The following is a 19,048-nucleotide window of genomic DNA, read 5'->3' on the forward strand; positions in this document are numbered from 1 at the left end:
ATTCCATCTAACTCCAAGCACTTTTTGTGGGTCCAAATTAAGACATGAGTGCGACTTGGCTTTTTCATCGGTTAGGCCTTGTTTTTGTAGATATCTACGCAGCTGTTGGTTGTTTGTCACCCATTTTCTTAAGTCCATGTTTGCGTCAGCAAAAAGTTTCAGCACAATTCCGATTACGGCCATTGCTTCTTCTACTGTAGATGCATTTGACGAGTAGTCATCTACATATAGGTGGCATAGAATTTGTTTGCTGTTTTCTGCTAAGTCACCTTCATAGGACTCAAAATGTTTCTTCGGGACGGTCCTGAGCACTGCCGGGCTGCATGTCAGTCCAAATGGAAGCCTGTTCCATTTATAAAGTTGCAGTGATCCTGGGACGTTTTCATCCTCTAGAAAAAACCTTAACGCTTCCGCGTCTTCTTTAAGCAGTTTCACCATTAGAAACGCTTGTCTAATGTAAGCTGTCCAGGCAATGGGGTTGAGCCTAAACAGTAACATGATGTCAAGAATGTCCGGATTCAGATTCGGTCCTTCTTCTAGGCAACCATTGGCGCTGAAACCCGTTTTCGGTTTTGCTGAACCATTGAAAACTAGCCTGACTCTACTGGTATTTTTGTCTTTTCTGATAACCGGATGATGGGGCAGAACCATGTAGATACCGTCAAATGATATATCCGCCTTGGAAATGAACCTTAGTTCATTTAATTTGCCGAATTCGGCTTCGTATGAAGTCTTCATCTCCTGGGGTCGAATTCCGAACTTTTTTAAAGACTTGACTTGAACTTGACTTGAAACAGTCTTAGTTAAGTACGACTTAAGTCAAGTATTGGGCTGAAGTTCGAAACTTTAATTTTCAAGTTTAAGTGTGATTCCGAACAAAAAAAGCTTACTTTATTTCCTTTACTTAACTAAGATTATTTACTCGACTTAGGAAATTCACTTGACTTGAAATTGGCAGCTGAGCCAATGAGAGAAGGCCTACTGAAAATATTTCTTAATTTAGCAGCAGACGCCTTTTCATTTTATTAGAGAGTGAAAGGAACTTAAACGAGTAAACAAGAATTGAGCCGTCGACCGTGTAGTGGTTTTAAGTTTCGTTTGGGCACCTACTGGGTCTCAACCTCGAAATCCACAGCAACCAACAGTACGAGATCCAAAGGCTACTTGTTCGTTACCTAAAAGAAACAAGATTAGTTTACATGATTTGAACAACTAGCAAGAATATTCCCCACTACTTACCTTCATAACAAACCTGAGGCTAACACAAAGAAACAAACAAACAAAAACCTCATGACTCTATAGCCAAGAGCCCAAAACCTCCAAATTCACCAACGACGCTAAGACTCCATCAAGCGACAACGAAGGTTGGGGCTAAAGGGCCTACCTACGCCCATCAACTGAAGATAAAATCTGGCCACCAGAGGGATTCTTCAGCGTCCCTAAAAACAAAAAAAAAACAAAAAAAAAAAAAAATGTTTCGTTTGGGCTTTTCAACTTGTGCAATGAGTCTTCCAAAAGGTACAAAAAGATCAAGAGATGTGTGGCTTGAAAAGGAAACTTACATGATGCTGAAAACTTTTATTATATACAAGGTACCGTGTGAATCATGTCATTTGAACTAAAGAATTACTTTTTTACAAATTAATAAAAATCAAAATTATAAGTAATTAAAATTACTTTTAAAAAATCAAAATTATAAGTAATTAAAATTACTTTGAATTTTGATTTTATCATCACATCACATCACATATGCTTTTTCGTGCAATATCGGACGTTGAATCCGAATATAAGTTCCGTCAATGGAACCAATGATGCCTGGAATACGGGCTATTTCTGCATATTCGCGTTTCAACTACATATTTTAAAAAATTTTACTAACATATAGACTTATAAATTTAGAATGTTTTCTCACGTCATTTAGGTTATCGGGGAATCGAATATGATTCGGTGATATAAGGCATAAGGCTAGGGATACTGCAGATATGGACCGTGAAACAGACGATTGGCTGTATCGAAGAATATTTCCTATTACAGTTTGGAATGTTCCAGTTGCATAGAATTGTAATGCAATCAGTACCATGTCAAGTGGAAGTAAATTCCTCTTTGCTGCTGTCTCTCGTTTTGGTAAAATGTCTGTTACCAGTGCTATTAAATATAACAGTTATGGTAGGAATATTCAATATACAACAATTCATGTTCAATTTAAACCTGTTAAATATTCTATGGAAGGTCCATCGAATCTGAATGTCCTCATTAACTTTTCCGCGGAGAAATAACTTAAAACATCTTTCCGTGTTTGGTAAAATGGGATAAGACGACGTTTTCTTGCACTGCGTTCATCGGCTCGTTCTGAATTAGCAGTTTCTGTTGAGGAATCGTCAACATTGTCTGTTAAATTATCTAGATCTTCTAAAAACTCATCAATTACGTCAGTATGATCCGCCATTGTGTAAACAAACACAATAACACTGCCCATTTCCCCCACAACTTAGGCAAACTTGAGCCTTAAGTCAGTTTCAAGGCACCTAGGAAGGTACCTTGAGATTTCGGAGACTTAACTAAGTTTGGGGACTCGACTTTTGCGTTTTCAAGTACAAGTTTTCAATTTGACTTGAGATTTTTGTGCTCGGAATCCTACTTGGGTGAAAGTCTGAAAAAATTTTCAAGTCAAGTCGGAAAACCACCTAAGTCAAGTCCAAGTCAAGTAAAAAAGGACGTTCAGAATTCGACCCCTGGTCTCTGTCCAATCTTCTTATCAGTGCCTTTGCCTGACCTTCTGCCAAGATTTCATTCTTGCTAAGGTATCTTTTGTTCCCATTCCATGGGAGCGGTTCTACATAATGTCCATCATCTTCTTGAGTGATGGACTCTGAATAGGTCTTCCACTGTACTGAAAGTGGCACCTTTTCCAGTTGATCTAGACTCTCTAGTTTCCACCATCTGGCAAAATCAATTTCTTCTTTTTTCGGGTCAGTCTCTTCATGTAAATCTTTGGGTGTTCCTAGTTTAGCTTTTAAGAGAAAGCTGATAGCTGTTGTAGACGATATCGCCACCTTCTCATCTTGCCCTAGTAGTAGCCATCCCAATTTACTTTCTATCGCTCGAATACCTGTATTCGACGCGATCTGTTTTGAGCCGAGAACCTTCCAAACTTGATTCGCTCCGATCAAGACGTCTATTTGGCAAGGTCCTGCTTTTCCGCTCAGTATACTGTCGTCGACTAGTTGGTATCCTTGACTCCAAAAGTTCGCTGACGAATTCTGTCTTACTTGACCCAGCAATTTTCCCGATTTCAGGTTGCTCTATTGCTTCAAGTTCAATATCTTCCGCCTGTGGGATTGTTCCGCGAAGTCGTAGCTTTCTAACGCTTCTTTCCTTTTCTGGATGGATGTGTCCCACTGCTTGCAGCTTCAGTTTGATTTTCCCGACTTCTTGTAGCCCTAAAGTCTGTGCTAATTCATTCCTAACAAGGGTTGCATTCGATCCTTGATCGATATAGGTGATAGCTTTATGCCACCCGTTTGGGCCCTCCACTACCACCGTTGCCGTTTGGACGTATACGCCACCAAATAGGCGTGCTTCGATTGAGAAAGGAGCGCCATCTGCTACTTTTAACATTGGAGACGCTGCCACAGTTGCTGTCACCGATTTCGGCTTAACTGCCTTGTTGCAGATAGACGTGTGGTGACCCTGTCCGCACTTGTAGCACTTGCTTGTACTCCAACACTCTCTCACCTGATGATTTTTCCCCAGGCATTTCCAACACCTTTTTTCTTTCTTCATTAGCTCAAGTTTCTTCTCTAGGGTGATATCACATTTGGCCGGGGAATGTTTATCATTGCAGAATAAACATCTTCTTTTGACCGCAGTATTCTGTTTCCTGTTTTTATGATATTCTGTAGCAGTGCCTGTGACTGCTAGTTTAGCTGCCATAGGTGTGGTGGCAAACGTTACTCTTTGCGTCTTTTCCCTTGCTTCTGGTTTGGCTTTCTTCTTTTCTTGCTTCTCGGTTGAGTAAGCATACTCCCAATCTCCAGCTATTGAGTCGATGAAGGTAAAGAAATCTGTTAATGTCTTGTGAAACTCCCTTGTTTCGCCATGCCATCGAGACTTTAGCTCAATTGGCAGTTTTCTTGTCAAGATCTCCATAATTGCTTCATTCTGAGCTGTGTGTTGGTCTAAACTGCCGAGGTTCAAAGCATGGCCCTGTCTACATGACAAGGCAACAGCCTTGTTTCCGTAGTCCTTTAAAGTCGTCTTGAAGTTCTACTCTTGGAAGTTCTGTTATGGCAATATAATGGTTTGCTTTTACCGATCTCGGCTTGTTGTACTTTCCAGTCAAAATATCTATTGCCTTATTATAGTTGTTATCTGTCAGATCCAATTACAATATCGCACCAGCCGCGTCCTCCGTTAAATGCAACTTCAGTCTGCTGAACTTCTCAATCGGTCTCATTGGCGTGGTAACAGATGTGCGATGTTCATCGGCCTTGAAGGTACTTGTAGTTGCATCGCATTCATCGGTGGAGTAACGGTAGTACTTGAGGTGTATTGCTTCCACTTGGAGCTGCAACTTGAAGTGTGGGGCTTGCCATACTTGTTTTTTCTACTGGTTTCTTTTTCCTCCAGTCGATGCTTATTTTGTGGAAACGGTCGATGATCCAACATAGGGATGATTGTATCGTAATTCTTGATTAGCCTTTTCTTCCTGTCATCGGCTAGCTCAAATGCAGTTTCAGCTTCCTGCAATTTGTTTTCAGAAGTTGCGGTTTAATAATTTTTCAAGTTTTTATGAAGTTCTTTCTCCAAAACTTTTATGGTCACCGCCAACGTTGCTTGATTCAACCTCTTGGCAGCCATTTTTGTTGTGGAGTTTCACTGGTGATCTGAAAAATTTGTCTAAATAACAATTATAGTGGGATATCCCAAGGCAATATTGTGTCTGAGAAAGCAACACAAAAATTAATTTAAGAAGAAACAAAAGACTGTATTTTTGCGTAATCGCACACCTTTAACGACTTGAAATTAAAATTCAACTTCTCATCTTTGGGGTGGTCTCAGTTAACATAAATCTTCTTGATGATGTCTTCTTGCCACACTTGCTTAGAATTTTGACTCCAATATCTGAAGAACGAATTCTTCCTCTTCCTCTCTCTTCACCGTGACCACTTGGCCTTCAGCACGGTCTTCAATTGCCACCTTGACGTTCTTCTTCTCCTCTTCTGGTACTCCTGCCCTCGCTGCGAAAATGTTGGAAACAATGATGGTCCTTACTGGGCGTACCTGTGGTGGATGTAGTTCACGATATCGTGCTGGGCATAGGCTCCTTAGCGGTGGTGGTAGCAGTCTCGATGCCAGCGTCGGTGTTGGATGAACCAATGGCCCTGATGGAAGAGGGATGTGAGGGTAGATCTGCTGCTCTTCTACCACAACTATTGGCTGCCGTTGGTATCCTGGCTTCAGTGATTCTAGATATTTGGCATAGTCTGCATTAACTTGAAGATTGGTGACTGCTACAGCATCCTTGAGAGGCAGATATCTGATGGCCACATTGTAATATCCAGTTTCATAGAAGGCCAACTTCTCGTCAATGTGCACTCCAGGTGGTAGAGGTTGATAGGGCCTGCTAGGTGTAGGTTGTAGTTGATGAGGTCGTTCCCCAAACTTGACTTGTGCGTGGAACTCTCCTAACCTCCTGATCTTCCCCAGGTACTGCGGAACAGGGTTAGTAAAGAGATCTTAACTTGTAACGTAGACTTAATATACTCTCATCTTCAGGTGCTCTTCGAAGGTATATGGTCTTTGCCTAAGGAGCATTGTCTATAGAGTAGTGTGACAAACTGTGATTGGGACCAAATGGGAACTATTAGTTATAATAAATTTTTTTGCGTTTTGTCGCTTAGGTCCAATACTGCGCTTGATCGATTAAATGAAAAAAAAAATGATTCATTTAGAATTGTTTTCCTTTTCAATATTTTTTGATGAAATTCACCAAATAGGGACATTTTTGGGGGGTACACTAACAAAAGTAATGGCGGCACGAAACTGGGAAAAGGGGGAAATTTTGTACACCTGAACCAGTGTTGCCGTGATCGAAATCAATTTTTGATCGAGATCAAAATCAAACTCAAAAATTGATCTTGCGATCAACTCATTTTACGATGAGTTTGATCGCGATCAAACTCAAAATTTTTGATCCAACTCAAACTCAATTTTGCAATCAACATTTCTGACTGCACGCCATCTACTGATAGGAAAAACAATTAAGTGCCAAGAAATTGAAGTCATAGACTAGTGAAAGTGTCAACTGTAAAGTCATTCGAGTGTCACCCGATCAAGGTTTTTTGAAAAGTAATTCAAATTAGTTTAATAAGTTTAGTTACCCTGTAATCATTACATTATCAATTTCGTAATTGAAGCAGTCTAAGAATTACTATGTCGGAGGCGGATGATGATTGCGATTTTGATGAGAATGCAGATCCAAACACGAGTCATGTTTCACAAAGGTGACAAAGCAATACTAGGTAACAAGTTCTCATCTAACCATTACATTATTTGTGTTTGATTTACTTTTTATTTGTATTTGTAGCACCAATTCTAATCCTGTAAAGAAATTAGCTATACCTGATGAATTCTTCACATGGGTAGGAGACGTGCCTGGCAAAAATGCCAGTGTATATCGGTGTCTACATCCAGGCTGCGTCCCAAAAAAGAAAAAGGATGGTTCTGATAAATCACTTGTGGTGTATCATAATTCTCGACACAATGCAAAAAGGCATTTCTTGGTGGGTGTTATTTTCTTACATTACTTATTTACATATTTGCCTATCAGAATCGCACAATAACTTTTCATAACAACCTTCCAGAATCATGATCCTGGTAACCAGCTTGGAAATGCAAACGTTTATTTTCTTGTTTCATTTTATGTTTAAATAAGAAAAGAAAATAAAACAGAAGTTTAAAGAATAAATTATTGTTTCTTGTTCGCTGTTGTCAATAAAATCTTGAATCTTGATGACAACATGTATTTTGGAAACATAGTTTATTTTTGTATTTTAATTTTCTGATATGATAGTAGAGTATGTACTACACTAGCCTACCAGTGAAATTTCTTTTTCAATTTTACAATCTACTTCCCGCGTTTGTCAGACAACTAGACGAGATATACATGAGTTTGTTATATTGACCGCTAGATGGCGCAAATTGTGAGAAAAATGATTTTGAGTTTGATCGCAAAAGTTTTGATCGAGATCAAACTCAATTGTTTGAGTTTGATCGAGATCAAACTCAATTGTTTGAGTTTGATCGCAAGATCAACTCATCGTCTTTTGAGTTTAATCGCGATCAAACTCAAAAAATTGATCGGACGGCAAGACTGACCTGAACGCACATATACCGTTCAGGATATAACACGCTCATAGATGCGCCACACATCAAATAATAGCAAACTCATCGATGAGTATGCTGATTTTTTTTTATTTTCTTATCTTTTACGCCTGAACCGTAAAGTTAAAAAAAAGGGGGGGACGTAGTGCCATAAGAAGCCATGTAAAAAGGGACGAAAAACGACAAAGTGCACAATAATTTGGGTGGGTACTGTATGTAAACACAAATACATTTTAAATAAAAACTCAATGTGTTTTAAAGAGTAAGCATCATCAAGTGTTTTATTCATAAACAACATCAAGCAAATACAATGAGTGAAGAGTGACACGAACAAATTGTTTTGATTATTTCATTATTTAATTACATTTTTACATTGAAAAATACCTAATTAGCTTTAATGATTTATTCTTAGTTATTGATGCTAGGCTTAGAAGGTTGCTTTCTAATTGACTATTCAATTGTTGGTTGTTGCCCCGGTCAACCTAGTGGGATTCCGATACCTGGAAAAGGGAAAATAAAAGAGTGATGTCAGGGCTATAACATTACAATTTTGTGAAATAAGTTACCTGTTTGATAAGTGTGTTAATTTTTTTACAATGCCACAATAGATTACCTTCTTAATAAAAAAGTGTACTTCCCAACGTGGATGGAAAACGCAGCCAACACACTGAATGCAAATTTAAAGCTTTGGCTGAGTAACACTGTAAAAATTTTATGCATTTCACTAATCCTAAATAAAATTCGTTAAATGGTAAGAAATTCATTAATATTACCTATCAAATAATAATATATTCTTACTTCTGTTCTAATGTAAAATTTGTTTCATGGTTCTAAAAGAAATGAAATACAGGATACAGCAATTTTTTTTTCACTAAAAAAGTTTATTCTTTTAAACATATATACAGATTTTAAAAATACAAACACAAATACAACTAACTTTAAAACCAAATCAAAAGAAAAAAACAAAAACAATAAACGTAAATATGACAACATAGCTAAACAATCACACAAAATTGGAACGCCCGCCACGGACCGGTTGTTGACGAATTGACGTTTCCGTGAACGGATCAATGCCCGTTCAATAATGCCCATTGATTTTGAATTCGAAATTTTTGGAGAACGGATGTACGTCCGATCACTAGAGCCGTCTAGTGAAAGAATATAAAATGGCATCTTGTGGAAAAATCGGACATAGATCCGATTTTTCCCGCTAGAAGGTACGATTTAGACGACAGCGAGATCGGAACATAGTCCGTGAATAGTTGAAGTTTGTGTTTGATAAAAACCCGACCCAAATTCGTAGTTTGAATTCAGGTGCCATTTTTGCAAATGGCGTCGGGGCAAGCGGGTCAACCTCGATTTTTGCCCCGCCCTGGCTGTGGCCCCCCGTTTCAGCCCGATTGCCTTTTCCCGCGGCGGGGCGGGTGGTTAACCCGATTAAGGCTAATCGGGTCGCTACATTTAATGATGGCAACATTGCCTTACTAATTTTGGCAACATTGTGATTCTAAAATAACTATTATTTTATGGTCGCGCCTATTGCACAACTCTTCTCGTTCAGGGGCCTGTACGCTGTCAGGCAAAACATGACGACAACTCCTGTTAGGGTTCAGGTCCCTGGCCTCAATTTGCAGCAAGAGATAGGCAGCTCAATTCGCTATACTAGCGCAACTTGCCTTACGCATTCAGTTGCAACTCCATCTCGTTCAGGGACCTGAACCCTGTCAGGCAAAAACACAAAACCCCCGAGCCGTTATTTTTTTGTTTTGTGTTTGTTATTATTTATGTTTATTGTTTATTTTTCTTTCTGTTTCCTTTCCGTAATACAATGCCTTTTAACTTTATAATTTTGTTTTCATTTATTAGAATATTACTTAATTAAGCAACGATATAATTTCATTAAAATTACTGTAATAATTGTGAATTTCCACTCATGGGCATTCGGGTAGTGGAACCGGTTCCAAAACCCGATATCATTACTGTGTACCCTATTTGACTTGTTTTTTGCAATACATCATAGTTTTATTTATTTTCCTTCACTTGCACACCCATTTTAAGTTAAGGCTGGGCCATATCTTTTAAAGTGGGTATTTTAAACGAAAGAAAACCGCTTGATAAGTACCTACCCGAGTAATGACCCATCAGCTAGCTTTTTCAGGTAGGTAGGTCGGTGCGGTTTAACGTGTCTCGGGTAATCCCTCTATCACAGTACACAAAATTAAAATAGCTTTATAGGTAACAATATTAGGTCTAAATAAACAAATTTTACAGAAATGGATAGCCGATGATGGGGGCTATCCAGTTCCGTAAAATTTTTACTTAAAAAATACCTAACCGAGTAGTAAACCGATTGGATATTTTTGTCGGTGTGGTTTGACGGATCGTGAACTAAATGAAATATAATCGGTAAACCATAAGCTCTATATTTGAAAAAAATTACAGGAATGGATAGCTCTTGATTAGATCAATCCATTTGTGCAAAATTGTCGCATTAAAAAATGTTACTAGGGTAGTAAACCGATTTACAATATTTTGCTTTGGTTGGTACGGGTATCGGGTAACCCCCACCTCCCTGATATATGTAAAACTTAAATAATTTTTTGCGGAAAAACTATAAGTCCAAATTAAATAAATTTTACAGATATCGATAGCCCTCATCAAAAGCTACCCATTTCTGTAAAAATTATGAAAAAATATTCATAAACAAAAAACTTGAGACAAGACGTTTTTTTATAGTTTTTGCGCTCTATAGACCAAGATCGGATGCTGAGTTGCCAAGGCTGAATTCCGACCTGCGGTATTTGTCCTCTCGGGCCCTATAGGAGGGAAATGAAAAATAATATATTTAATTAAGTTGTAGTTAGTTTTATTACAAAATCTTTTGGAATCGTGTACTATACCTCTGTGCTGATATAATACAAAAAATTTTATCTCCAAAAAAGCTGTTATTTTTCCAGGAAACTTTTTGAAAGGTACTTGTTTACAATGTACCGTAGCAGACGTAAAGTGATTGACTGTGACTAGTGACTGTAGTGTCAAACTGTTTTCGTTTTTATGTCATGAGTAGTGTAGTTTGTGATGTCGGTAATGAGTTATTTGACACAATTAGTCTTTTTAAGTTATCTGATTATGCTAAAGGACTTATTCATAAGGAAACAGAAATTTACTTAGAAAAACGTCTGCTTCTTGTTCTACAGTTGTAATACGGGGAGGGGGGGGGGTGTTGTGGAAAGGTAAACAAGTACCTTTCAAAAAGTTTCCTGGAAAAATAACAGCTTTTTTGGAGATCAAATTTTTTGTATTATATCAGCACAGAGGTATAGTACACGATTCGAAAAGATTTTGTAATAAAACTAACTACAACTTAATTAAATATATTATTTTTCATTTCCCTCCTATAGGGCCCGAGAGGACAAATACCGCAGGTCGGAATTCAGCCTTGGCAACTCAGCATCCGATCTTGGTCTATGGATATACTCGACCCTATTGACAAAAGTAAAAAATATAATCCTTTTTAAATTTTTTTTTCTATGAATATTTGTTCAAAATTTTTAATAGAAATAGATTGATCTTGATGAGGGCTATTGATATCTGTAAATATTATTTAATTTGGACTTATAGTTTTTCCTCAAAAAATTATTTAAGTTTTACATAAATCAGGGAGGTGGGGGTTACCTGATACCCGTGAAACTACACCGACCTTAACAAAAAATTGTAAACCAGTTTACTACCCTAGTAAAATATTTTAATGCGATAATTTTGCACAAATGGATTGATCTAATCAAGAGCTATCCATTCCTGTAATTTTTTTCAAATATAGAGCTTATGGTTTACCGATTATAATTCATTTAGTTCACGATCCGTCAAACCACACCGACAAAAATATCCAATCGGTTTACTACTCGGTTAGGTATTTTTTAAGTAAAAATTTTACGGAACTGGATAGCCCCCATCATCGGCTATCCATTTCTGTAAAATTTGTTTATTTAGACCTAATATTGTTACCTATAAAGCTATTTTAATTTTGTGTACTGTGATAGAGGGATTACCCGAGACACGTTAAACCGCACCGACCTACCTACCTGAAAAATAGCTGATGGGTCATTACTCGGGTAGGTACTTATCAAGCGGTTTTCTTTCGTTTAAAATACCCACTTTAAAAGATATGGCCCAGCCTTAACTTAAAATGGGTGTGCAAGTGAAGGAAAATAAATAAAACTATGATGTATTGCAAAAAACAAGTCAAATAGGGTACACAGTAATGATATCGGGTTTTGGAACCGGTTCCACTACCCGAATGCCCATGAGTGGAAATTCACAATTATTACAGTAATTTTAATGAAATTATATCGTTGCTTAATTAAGTAATATTCTAATAAATGAAAACAAAATTATAAAGTTAAAAGCCATTGTATTACGGAAAGGAAACAGAAAGAAAAATAAACAATAAACATAAATAATAACAAACACAAAACAAAAAAATAACGGCTCGGGGGTTTTGTGTTTTTGCCTGACAGGGTTCAGGTCCCTGAACGAGATGGAGTTGCAACTGAATGCGTAAGGCAAGTTGCACTAGTATAGCGAATTGAGCTGCCTATCTCTTGCTGCAAATTGAGGCCAGGGACCTGAACCCTAACAGGAGTTGTCGTCATGTTTTGCCTGACAGCGTTCAGGCCCCTGAACGAGATGGAGTTGCTATTGCACCGTGGAGTCCACGGCGCTCTAGTGTCAAGTAGTGCTATTGCACCGTGGAGTCCACGGCGCTCTAGTGTCAAATAGTGCTATTACGCCGTGGATACCAGGTGGCGCAGAGTGTGGAAGAGCGACGTTTTTTCCACATTGTGTCATTCCACACAAAGCAGTCACATCACGGATCTACGGATATATGTAAACTACAGAAATAAAAAAATATAATAAAAAATAAAATTTAACTTTTATTTTAAATGTTTTTCAAATGATAAACCCAAAAGTGTGTGGATCCTGTTGACCGAGCTGGAGGATCAATAGTTCCGACAATTTATTCACCCTCTCGCCCAATAAAACGAGGCGGAAAATATATGCTACATCTAGTATCGTGGTCTTGGAAAAGATGCTCAGAAGTGCTGGACAGATATCCATGTATTAGTAAATGTAATAATATTTTTAAGGCAAATATAAAGGCAATCTCAGCACTATAGGGCGAGAAGACTCTGCGCCACCTGGTATACACGGCATAATAGCACTATTTGACACTAGAGCGCCGTGGACTCCACTTATTTTTATTCTGTCAACCAGTAGAATCATAGCCTTCTCTATAGAGAAAGCCGAAAGGAACGCTATCCCTTGCATGTTGGAAAAGTGAAGCACATTTTGCTCACCTTTCCTCCCATTCCCTTCCTCCAAGGGTACCCACGGGAGCCATCTGGTGATAAAAATGATGTAGGGGGAGGGGGAGAATCACCCGGATTTATGAGCGGTAATTTATGAACGCCCCATTTATATTTTGCCGTGAGGGATTTTAATGACGATGTTACACGGAACGGCATGCATTCCTGTTTATTGCATATGTTCATTCGCAGCCATTCAACACGTGAAGCCGTACAATAAAGTTTTTTTGTCTCCGGCTCGGCGAGAATGGGCATAACATGTGTAATTGAGGGATGCCTCATTCATTTCAGAAGGAATGAATTCATATCGATCGAAAAGTTAACTTTTTAAAATCGCCACTAGGCGATAAAACGGCTCCCGTGGGTACACTTGAAGGATGGGCAAAATTGGAGGTAGGGAAGCAAAATTTGCTTCAAAAAAAAGGGCCAGGATAAAATGCGGACGCGGACCGCGGACTGCGGACAGGAGAAACTGCGGACTTTCACCTGCGGACTGGCCCAAATTTTTGACAGCAGTCCGCAGTTTCTCCACAGGGTAGCTGTCCGCAGTCCGCGTATTATACGGAGATACAGCATTCCATATAGACATGTCTATGCGTTGGTAAGGCAGAAAATTGGTAAGTAAAGTCTTCATTTCATAATAGTATTTAACATTAAAATTTCATAATATATATAGCAGCAAAATTTGACTTGTTTTTACAGGACAAGACAGATCAACCTTATTTTTGTCATGCATTGGCTGTTGTTCGATAACTGTTGCTTTTTAAAAATATGTATGCATGCAACAATTCCAATGAATAAAAATAAAAATGCGCACAGCTCTTAGCAGCTGACTATTTTATTTATTTTTTTCCTATAGGCCAAATCCATTATATTCTATTTTCTTTTATGCACAACTAAGAATTTGAATTAGACAACCGTAGCGCAGTTAAGTCGTTCGTTCAGAAGGCGGCAATGTGGTACCAAACTTTGCAAAGAATGGTACCACAAGGAATTTCTTCCAAAATAACAGCATTATGCCTTTCAGGAGTTTTTAAAAACCCCTTGGAAATACCCCAAATCCTTTTAAGTTTATTACATGTTTTATTTGCATTGTTGTACCAAGAGTTTACCTAGTTAAGAAGTAACCATGTTATATAAACTGTCCTTTACTTTCATATTTTGAATAATGCAATAATGCATATGTTGACTTTTAAATACTATTTTTAGTTTGAAATTTAATATCAGATATGGGCATGGAGTCCGCAAATACCAGTCCGCAGTTTATCCTGTCCGGTCCGCACTTTCAATCGCTCCATGTACGAAAGGGTCCGCATTTTATCCCTAAGTCCACGAAAAATCTGTCAAAAATTTTGGGCCAGTCCGCAGGTGAAAGTCCGCAGTTTCTCCTGTCCGCAGTCCGCGGTCCGCGTCCGCGGTCCGCGTCCGCATTTTATCCTGGCCCCAAAAAAAAGCTCCAACCTTTCGGCTTTCTTAATAGAGAAGGCTATGGTAGAATACAGAACAGTTCAGTATTTGTGTCTGTACTTTTAGGACAAGTTAAGTAATAACGAATTTACTTTGGTTGGGTAAAATAGACTTTATACAATTTTTGTTTTTAGATTATTCTTCTTTTATGGCATCCCTACTAATGAAAAATCACAGCACGACCCCTGTTTCCCAAGGTAAAATTTTGTGATTTAAGTTCATCTTTTGAATAACTAACATGTTCTTTAAGATACCCATTCTCACTCAATTGGAGCTGCTTTGACATTCATAGTCATACTTTTGGGAATTGGTGTACCAGTATGGTGGAATACAACAACAGTGCAACGTGCTTATCTACCTTTGGAAGAACTGTCTAATATGGTAACATTGGCTGAAAATGACCAAAGATTTCATATTCTGTTCAAAACCACTGAAGATGCTTCAGTGTTAGTGAAGAAACTACAAAATGATCTATCTGAATCTGAGGAGCTTTGTGAGTTATTTGGAACATTATTGATTATAATGCTGTTAACTCCAAGCTAACAGTGATCTTAATCATTTAGCAAGTTACAATTTCAGCATTGTTCCTTATCCTCTGAATCCAAAAGAGGTTAACATACTCCTTTCACAAAATTCAATTGATGCCATTGATGTTGGCTTTGAAGAACTATCAGAAAACAATCTGCTAGATGGTTTATCCATTGTTCAAGTACCATCTCATTATTTACCGTCTGGGAAAGTCTATATAGGAAGGCACAATTTCCTGTACATTTCGGAAGAAACAAGTATACTTATCTTGAAATGTTATACAACAAAAATGTATCAACAAACCAAATTTTTGAAAACAGATTTTAAATCCTTTTGCAGCATGTTGGCTTCAATCTTGTCAACTTATAATCTTTATGAAAATTCTATTGCAAACCTTCCAATTTCCAATCAATATAATGTTCTTCTAACTTTTGCAACGTCCAACCTAAATATGGTACATCCTAGTCTTGTTTCCATGTTTGAGGGTACAAAATGTTTTTATACATGTTTTACCATAGTTTTTAGATTATTTGCTTTGCTTGTGGAAAACACCTGATAATAATTCATTTATGATCTTAGAAAATTTTGCTGCATTTTCAAAGAAGTTCCGCCATGTTTCTGACCTTTCAATATCGTCTCAAGTTGTTTACATTGGAAATGGACACATAGGAGCAGATTACAGTACTGATAACAATGCTTTCATCCTTAATGAAGAGAAAGTTGTCTCCCTCATCAATATACTGGAGCCACGATTAGGTATCATTATCTTTTAAAGTGCACTGCACATTTTGTAACAAATTGTTGTGCTCAACCCAGGAAACCAGCTGTCATCTGATCCTACTTTCCACTGGGTACTGTATGTTCCTCATGAAGAACAGTCACCAATGTACATCTTCAAAAGCTCGTCACCCATCACAACAAACTCGGTTCTCAGTCCACGTTGGAATGGTGGAGGTTTACAAATTGTCAACGGAATAGAACATTCCTTTGCTGGACTTGCCCTTTGCCAATTAAGAAATGCACTTGGTGTTTTCTCCCTGCAGGTAATTGTGTGATTTGTAATATTAACGGCGCTACTATTTGAAAGCTTTGAAGAAATTTCGTTTACTTTCCTAAAAAGAATATCGAGGATTCTTACGTCTCCTTGGATTATGATGAATCTGGTGTTCACGCTTGGGAACTATATTTGTTGACAAGACGCCGTACGATTCAATTTTTAAATCAAGCTATGATTACTCTCAAAGTAAAACAGATTATCTTATTTTCTAATTATGTGTGTATTTTTAAAATATTTTGAATTCTTTCAAACGTTTTAGTCTTTGTCGCAGTTATTAGAACAAATCGGCAATATCGTTGTCAGTGAAGAAATAAAAGACTTGGTTGTCACTTCCGTCAAAATGGTTGATGCCGCCAGAAGAGCCATTCAAAACGGCAACCTGCAACAGGCATACCGAGATGCTAAAGTAGCTAATGTGTGCGCGGAAAAGGCTTTCTTTGATCCTTCGCTTTTGGCCTTGTTATATTTCCCTGAAGATCAGAAGTATGGCTTCTTTTGTATAATTTGTTTTAACTTTTTAATAATTTTTTAATTGAAACTTTTGGTCTTTTTCTTAGGTATGCAATTTATATTCCCCTATTTCTTCCGATAGGCATTCCAGTTCTCCTGTCGTTACGATCGGTCTACATGCATTTCCTAAAACGTTAACGTATTGTGTTCTGATTCCTTAGTATTTTGAAATGAAACTTTGTATTAAACAGGATTAAATGTCTAAACATCTTTACCCCTTTATGTTTTTATTTTATTTTATTTTGCATTTTACAATTTGATGTGTAGATTCAGCTGTGCCCACCTTCTAACTACATTAGATCTTCTCCGAGATAGACGTTGTACCCGCCTGCGCTTAGTAAGATTTGTCCGATAGCCTTAAATGATGTTTTGTGATCCGTATTTTGGGTTTTGGTGCCATTGATTCAGTATTTTGAATGTAAACAGAGTAGGCTTTCGGAGAGCAAAATATTTTCTTAAATTGTTGTTGTCTGCACTATATTTCTCTACAGAAAGGTTACATCAGATTTGCATTAAAAAGGCAAGGTTTTTGAACGATTTAATGTTAGGATTCAAACATGAAAAATTTGCAGAATTAATTTAGTTCGATCGGTATTTAAAATAAAAAATATCAACAGTTAGGATACTGATTCTGTTGATAACATTTTAACTCGGTTAACTTGTCCGTTTGAACTTCGATCCCAATCTGATTTCCATCAGGATCGACGCAGAAACATACCCCTCCGCGGCATTGGATTGGTCGATAATTACCATTGGTACAGCAAAACGGTTTGGCTACATTCTGGTCGGTTAGCCAATACCGCGTTCTTGCACATTCTATTGAAAGAAGCAAAAATTTTGAGAAATTCGCTTTCCTCCATTTTGTTTACTTTGGTACTGACTGCAGTTCATGGAGTTGGCATTCGCTGATTCTTTCTCGATTTCAAAATGTTCTATCTTTTCTCCATAAGGATCTGCGCAGTAAACTCTGAAAAAATGTGATGGTTAAGAGGTTAAATGGGGTAATGGATTTCGATTATTCATAAAGATTCAAACAAGTTCTGCCTTAAATAGTAAACAACATGCACTGTTTAAGAATGAATTCATGATAAACGCTGCAGTTTCTACAGCTTCTACTTCTTAAAAATGATAAGGTAAGCTAATTAGCATACGTGGACTTGGTTAGAATAAGGGGCTGGTAGAATCCATCAGGTGAGCAATCTGGTTGTTCTATTCCAATCAATGTAATATTTTGACGGTTGTAGCTGTTAGTTAACATCTTAGCCTTTATCCTCTCCAATTCGCAAGGCCGGTAATAATTGGGTGTGTGCAGATCGGCTTTATCTTTTCGGGGTTTAGAAAATCACAAATCATTCAAAATAGAGTAGGGTCTATCCGTATAAATAATTACAGCAAGGGAGCTCCATAATGGCTGTGATGGGTTGAATAGAGGACGTCAGGGTTTGGTTGGCAGAGTCAATACAAAAGCAGGCTTGATTTACACACTGCAGCAGGTCATAGTTTCCGTTTGGTAAGCAGTGAGGGAACTGTACGGTACGTAGCGAGTCCTGCTGCGCTGCCACCTGATATGCTCGTGAACATTCTAAATGAATAATTTTTCTTTGTTTTAAATTAAACTTTCGCTATTGGGAAAATGCCATTTCTTGGTGGAACGAAACATACCGCAATTCATTGCTACGTCACTGGTAGCGTAACTGGGCGGAGATTCGCCAAAAATTCGGTTGTTTGCCACGTCGACGCAATAACAACTAGAAATTGATCGCAATGTAGTTTTTAGGAGAAACGTAAAACTTTCAGTTGCAAAATATAAATTTTATTAACCTGCTGCCTGGCTGACACTTTCTTGCAATGAAATCTCCATTGTCGTCACACCTGGGGCGTGTTTCGTACATTCCCAAGGAACCGCTTGATTTCCGATCGTCATAATCCGTCTGGGCTTTGAAACAATCCGTCTCCACTGAATTCAAAATAAAGCACTTTTATTATGACACATGCAACACGTATCAAGTCCCAAATGCTTTGCTTAAAAAAAACTGACATTTTACGCATATATACTCCGATCCCGGGTTCTGGACTGCACAGGTTAGACCTGGTCCACATTCTCGGTTATTCATATTGACACCACAAGCTTCGTTTTCTCCTATAAGAACAAATAGAGGTAATTAGTATACCATATGCCGTACCAAGTTCGCACGCAATTGCTCGAAATCGCCAACTATAAACAGGAAAAGGCAGAGTATCAGGAAACAAACATGGTATTGTACATCTGATAAGGAGAGTGAGGACGAGAAAGAAAAAAAATGCAACATCGTTTATACTTTCTCAACAGTTTACAGGCCAGCCGGCATCTAATACGGTTAGTACAGTAGTGAACAAGCTTTTACTCGTTACCAATGTAAAAAATGCAGAGCTTGCAACATCCACAGGGGCTACTCGGATCGTTCATCATTTTACCAAAACTGCAGTCAACACTTGCACAATTGGCTGAATCGCAGCTCCCCTCCTTACAATTTGCATCACCAAGAGGAGGCACTGCAGCATAACTGCTGGCAATGAGAGAACAATTAGCAATTAGCACGATCAAAAACGTGGAACTCCACACTTTAACTTCTATCATGTTTTTTTAGGGAAGTTGCAAGAAAACAATACAAAATCACAGACTGGTATGCTGCTGCCGTTTGTTACTTTGGGTGATGATAGTGCTTTGGCATGAAACCCACTGATAAGAAACGTT

At 38.0% G+C, this 19,048-nt stretch overlaps 2 protein-coding genes, 1 long non-coding RNA gene and 1 pseudogene across 6 annotated transcripts; 3 read left to right on the forward strand and 1 right to left on the reverse strand.

Annotated features, from left to right (window-relative positions):
• Positions 1-6,435: 6,435 nt before the first annotated feature.
• On the forward strand, positions 6,436-6,970 carry LOC123471093 (annotated as a pseudogene).
• A 6,246-nt stretch (positions 6,971-13,216) lies between these two features.
• Positions 13,217-13,577, forward strand: LOC123471561. The gene is made up of 2 exons (XR_006646326.1): positions 13,217-13,369; positions 13,455-13,577. It is a non-coding gene; the product is annotated as an uncharacterized LOC123471561 (long non-coding RNA).
• Positions 13,578-14,156: 579 nt separating this feature from the next.
• LOC116920892 (GPI transamidase component PIG-S) lies at positions 14,157-16,528 on the forward strand. Of its 4 annotated transcripts, none has more exons than XM_032927060.2 (10): positions 14,157-14,295; positions 14,354-14,416; positions 14,470-14,712; positions 14,783-15,004; positions 15,068-15,232; positions 15,327-15,503; positions 15,564-15,790; positions 15,868-15,990; positions 16,064-16,287; positions 16,362-16,528. In XM_032927060.2, exons 2-10 carry the CDS (start codon positions 14,368-14,370, stop codon positions 16,450-16,452), a joined length of 1,521 nt encoding a protein of 506 aa, XP_032782951.2. In that variant the 5' UTR covers positions 14,157-14,295; positions 14,354-14,367; the 3' UTR covers positions 16,453-16,528. The 4 variants fall into 4 exon arrangements, with proteins under 4 accessions (XP_032782951.2, XP_045029102.1, XP_032782953.2 ...); XM_045173167.1 differs by having other exon boundaries at positions 15,068-15,201; positions 15,266-15,503; XM_045173168.1 differs by having other exon boundaries at positions 14,197-14,290; positions 15,068-15,201; positions 15,266-15,503.
• A 246-nt stretch (positions 16,529-16,774) lies between these two features.
• LOC116920893 lies at positions 16,775-19,031 on the reverse strand. The gene is made up of 8 exons (XM_032927064.2): positions 18,706-19,031; positions 18,353-18,454; positions 18,136-18,271; positions 17,977-18,062; positions 17,705-17,896; positions 17,466-17,637; positions 17,196-17,281; positions 16,775-17,130 (listed from the first exon to the last, which is right to left on the reverse strand). The coding sequence occupies exons 1-8, from the start codon at positions 18,929-18,931 to the stop codon at positions 16,925-16,927; spliced, it is 1,206 nt and encodes a 401-aa protein (XP_032782955.2). The 5' UTR covers positions 18,932-19,031; the 3' UTR covers positions 16,775-16,924.
• Positions 19,032-19,048: the final 17 nt, after the last annotated feature.

Source organism: Daphnia magna, linkage group LG4, assembly GCF_020631705.1.
Source record: "Daphnia magna isolate NIES linkage group LG4, ASM2063170v1.1, whole genome shotgun sequence".
Lineage (NCBI taxonomy): Eukaryota > Metazoa > Arthropoda > Branchiopoda > Diplostraca > Daphniidae > Daphnia > Daphnia magna.

Coding starts and splice junctions, on each gene's coding strand:
- LOC116920892 (XM_045173167.1), top strand. CDS start 14,368: ATGGCATCCCTACTAATGAAAAATCACAGCACGACCCCTGTTTCCCAA. Junction 14,417..14,469: donor CACGACCCCTGTTTCCCAAG/GTAAAATTTTGT, acceptor ATGTTCTTTAAG/ATACCCATTCTCACTCAATT. Junction 15,005..15,067: donor GTACATTTCGGAAGAAACAA/GTATACTTATCT, acceptor TTTTGAAAACAG/ATTTTAAATCCTTTTGCAGC.
- LOC116920893 (XM_032927064.2), bottom strand. CDS start 18,931: ATGATAGAAGTTAAAGTGTGGAGTTCCACGTTTTTGATCGTGCTAATT. Junction 18,272..18,352: donor GGAGTATATATGCGTAAAAT/GTCAGTTTTTTT, acceptor TTTTGAATTCAG/TGGAGACGGATTGTTTCAAA. Junction 17,131..17,195: donor TGCCAACTCCATGAACTGCA/GTCAGTACCAAA, acceptor TTCTTTCAATAG/AATGTGCAAGAACGCGGTAT.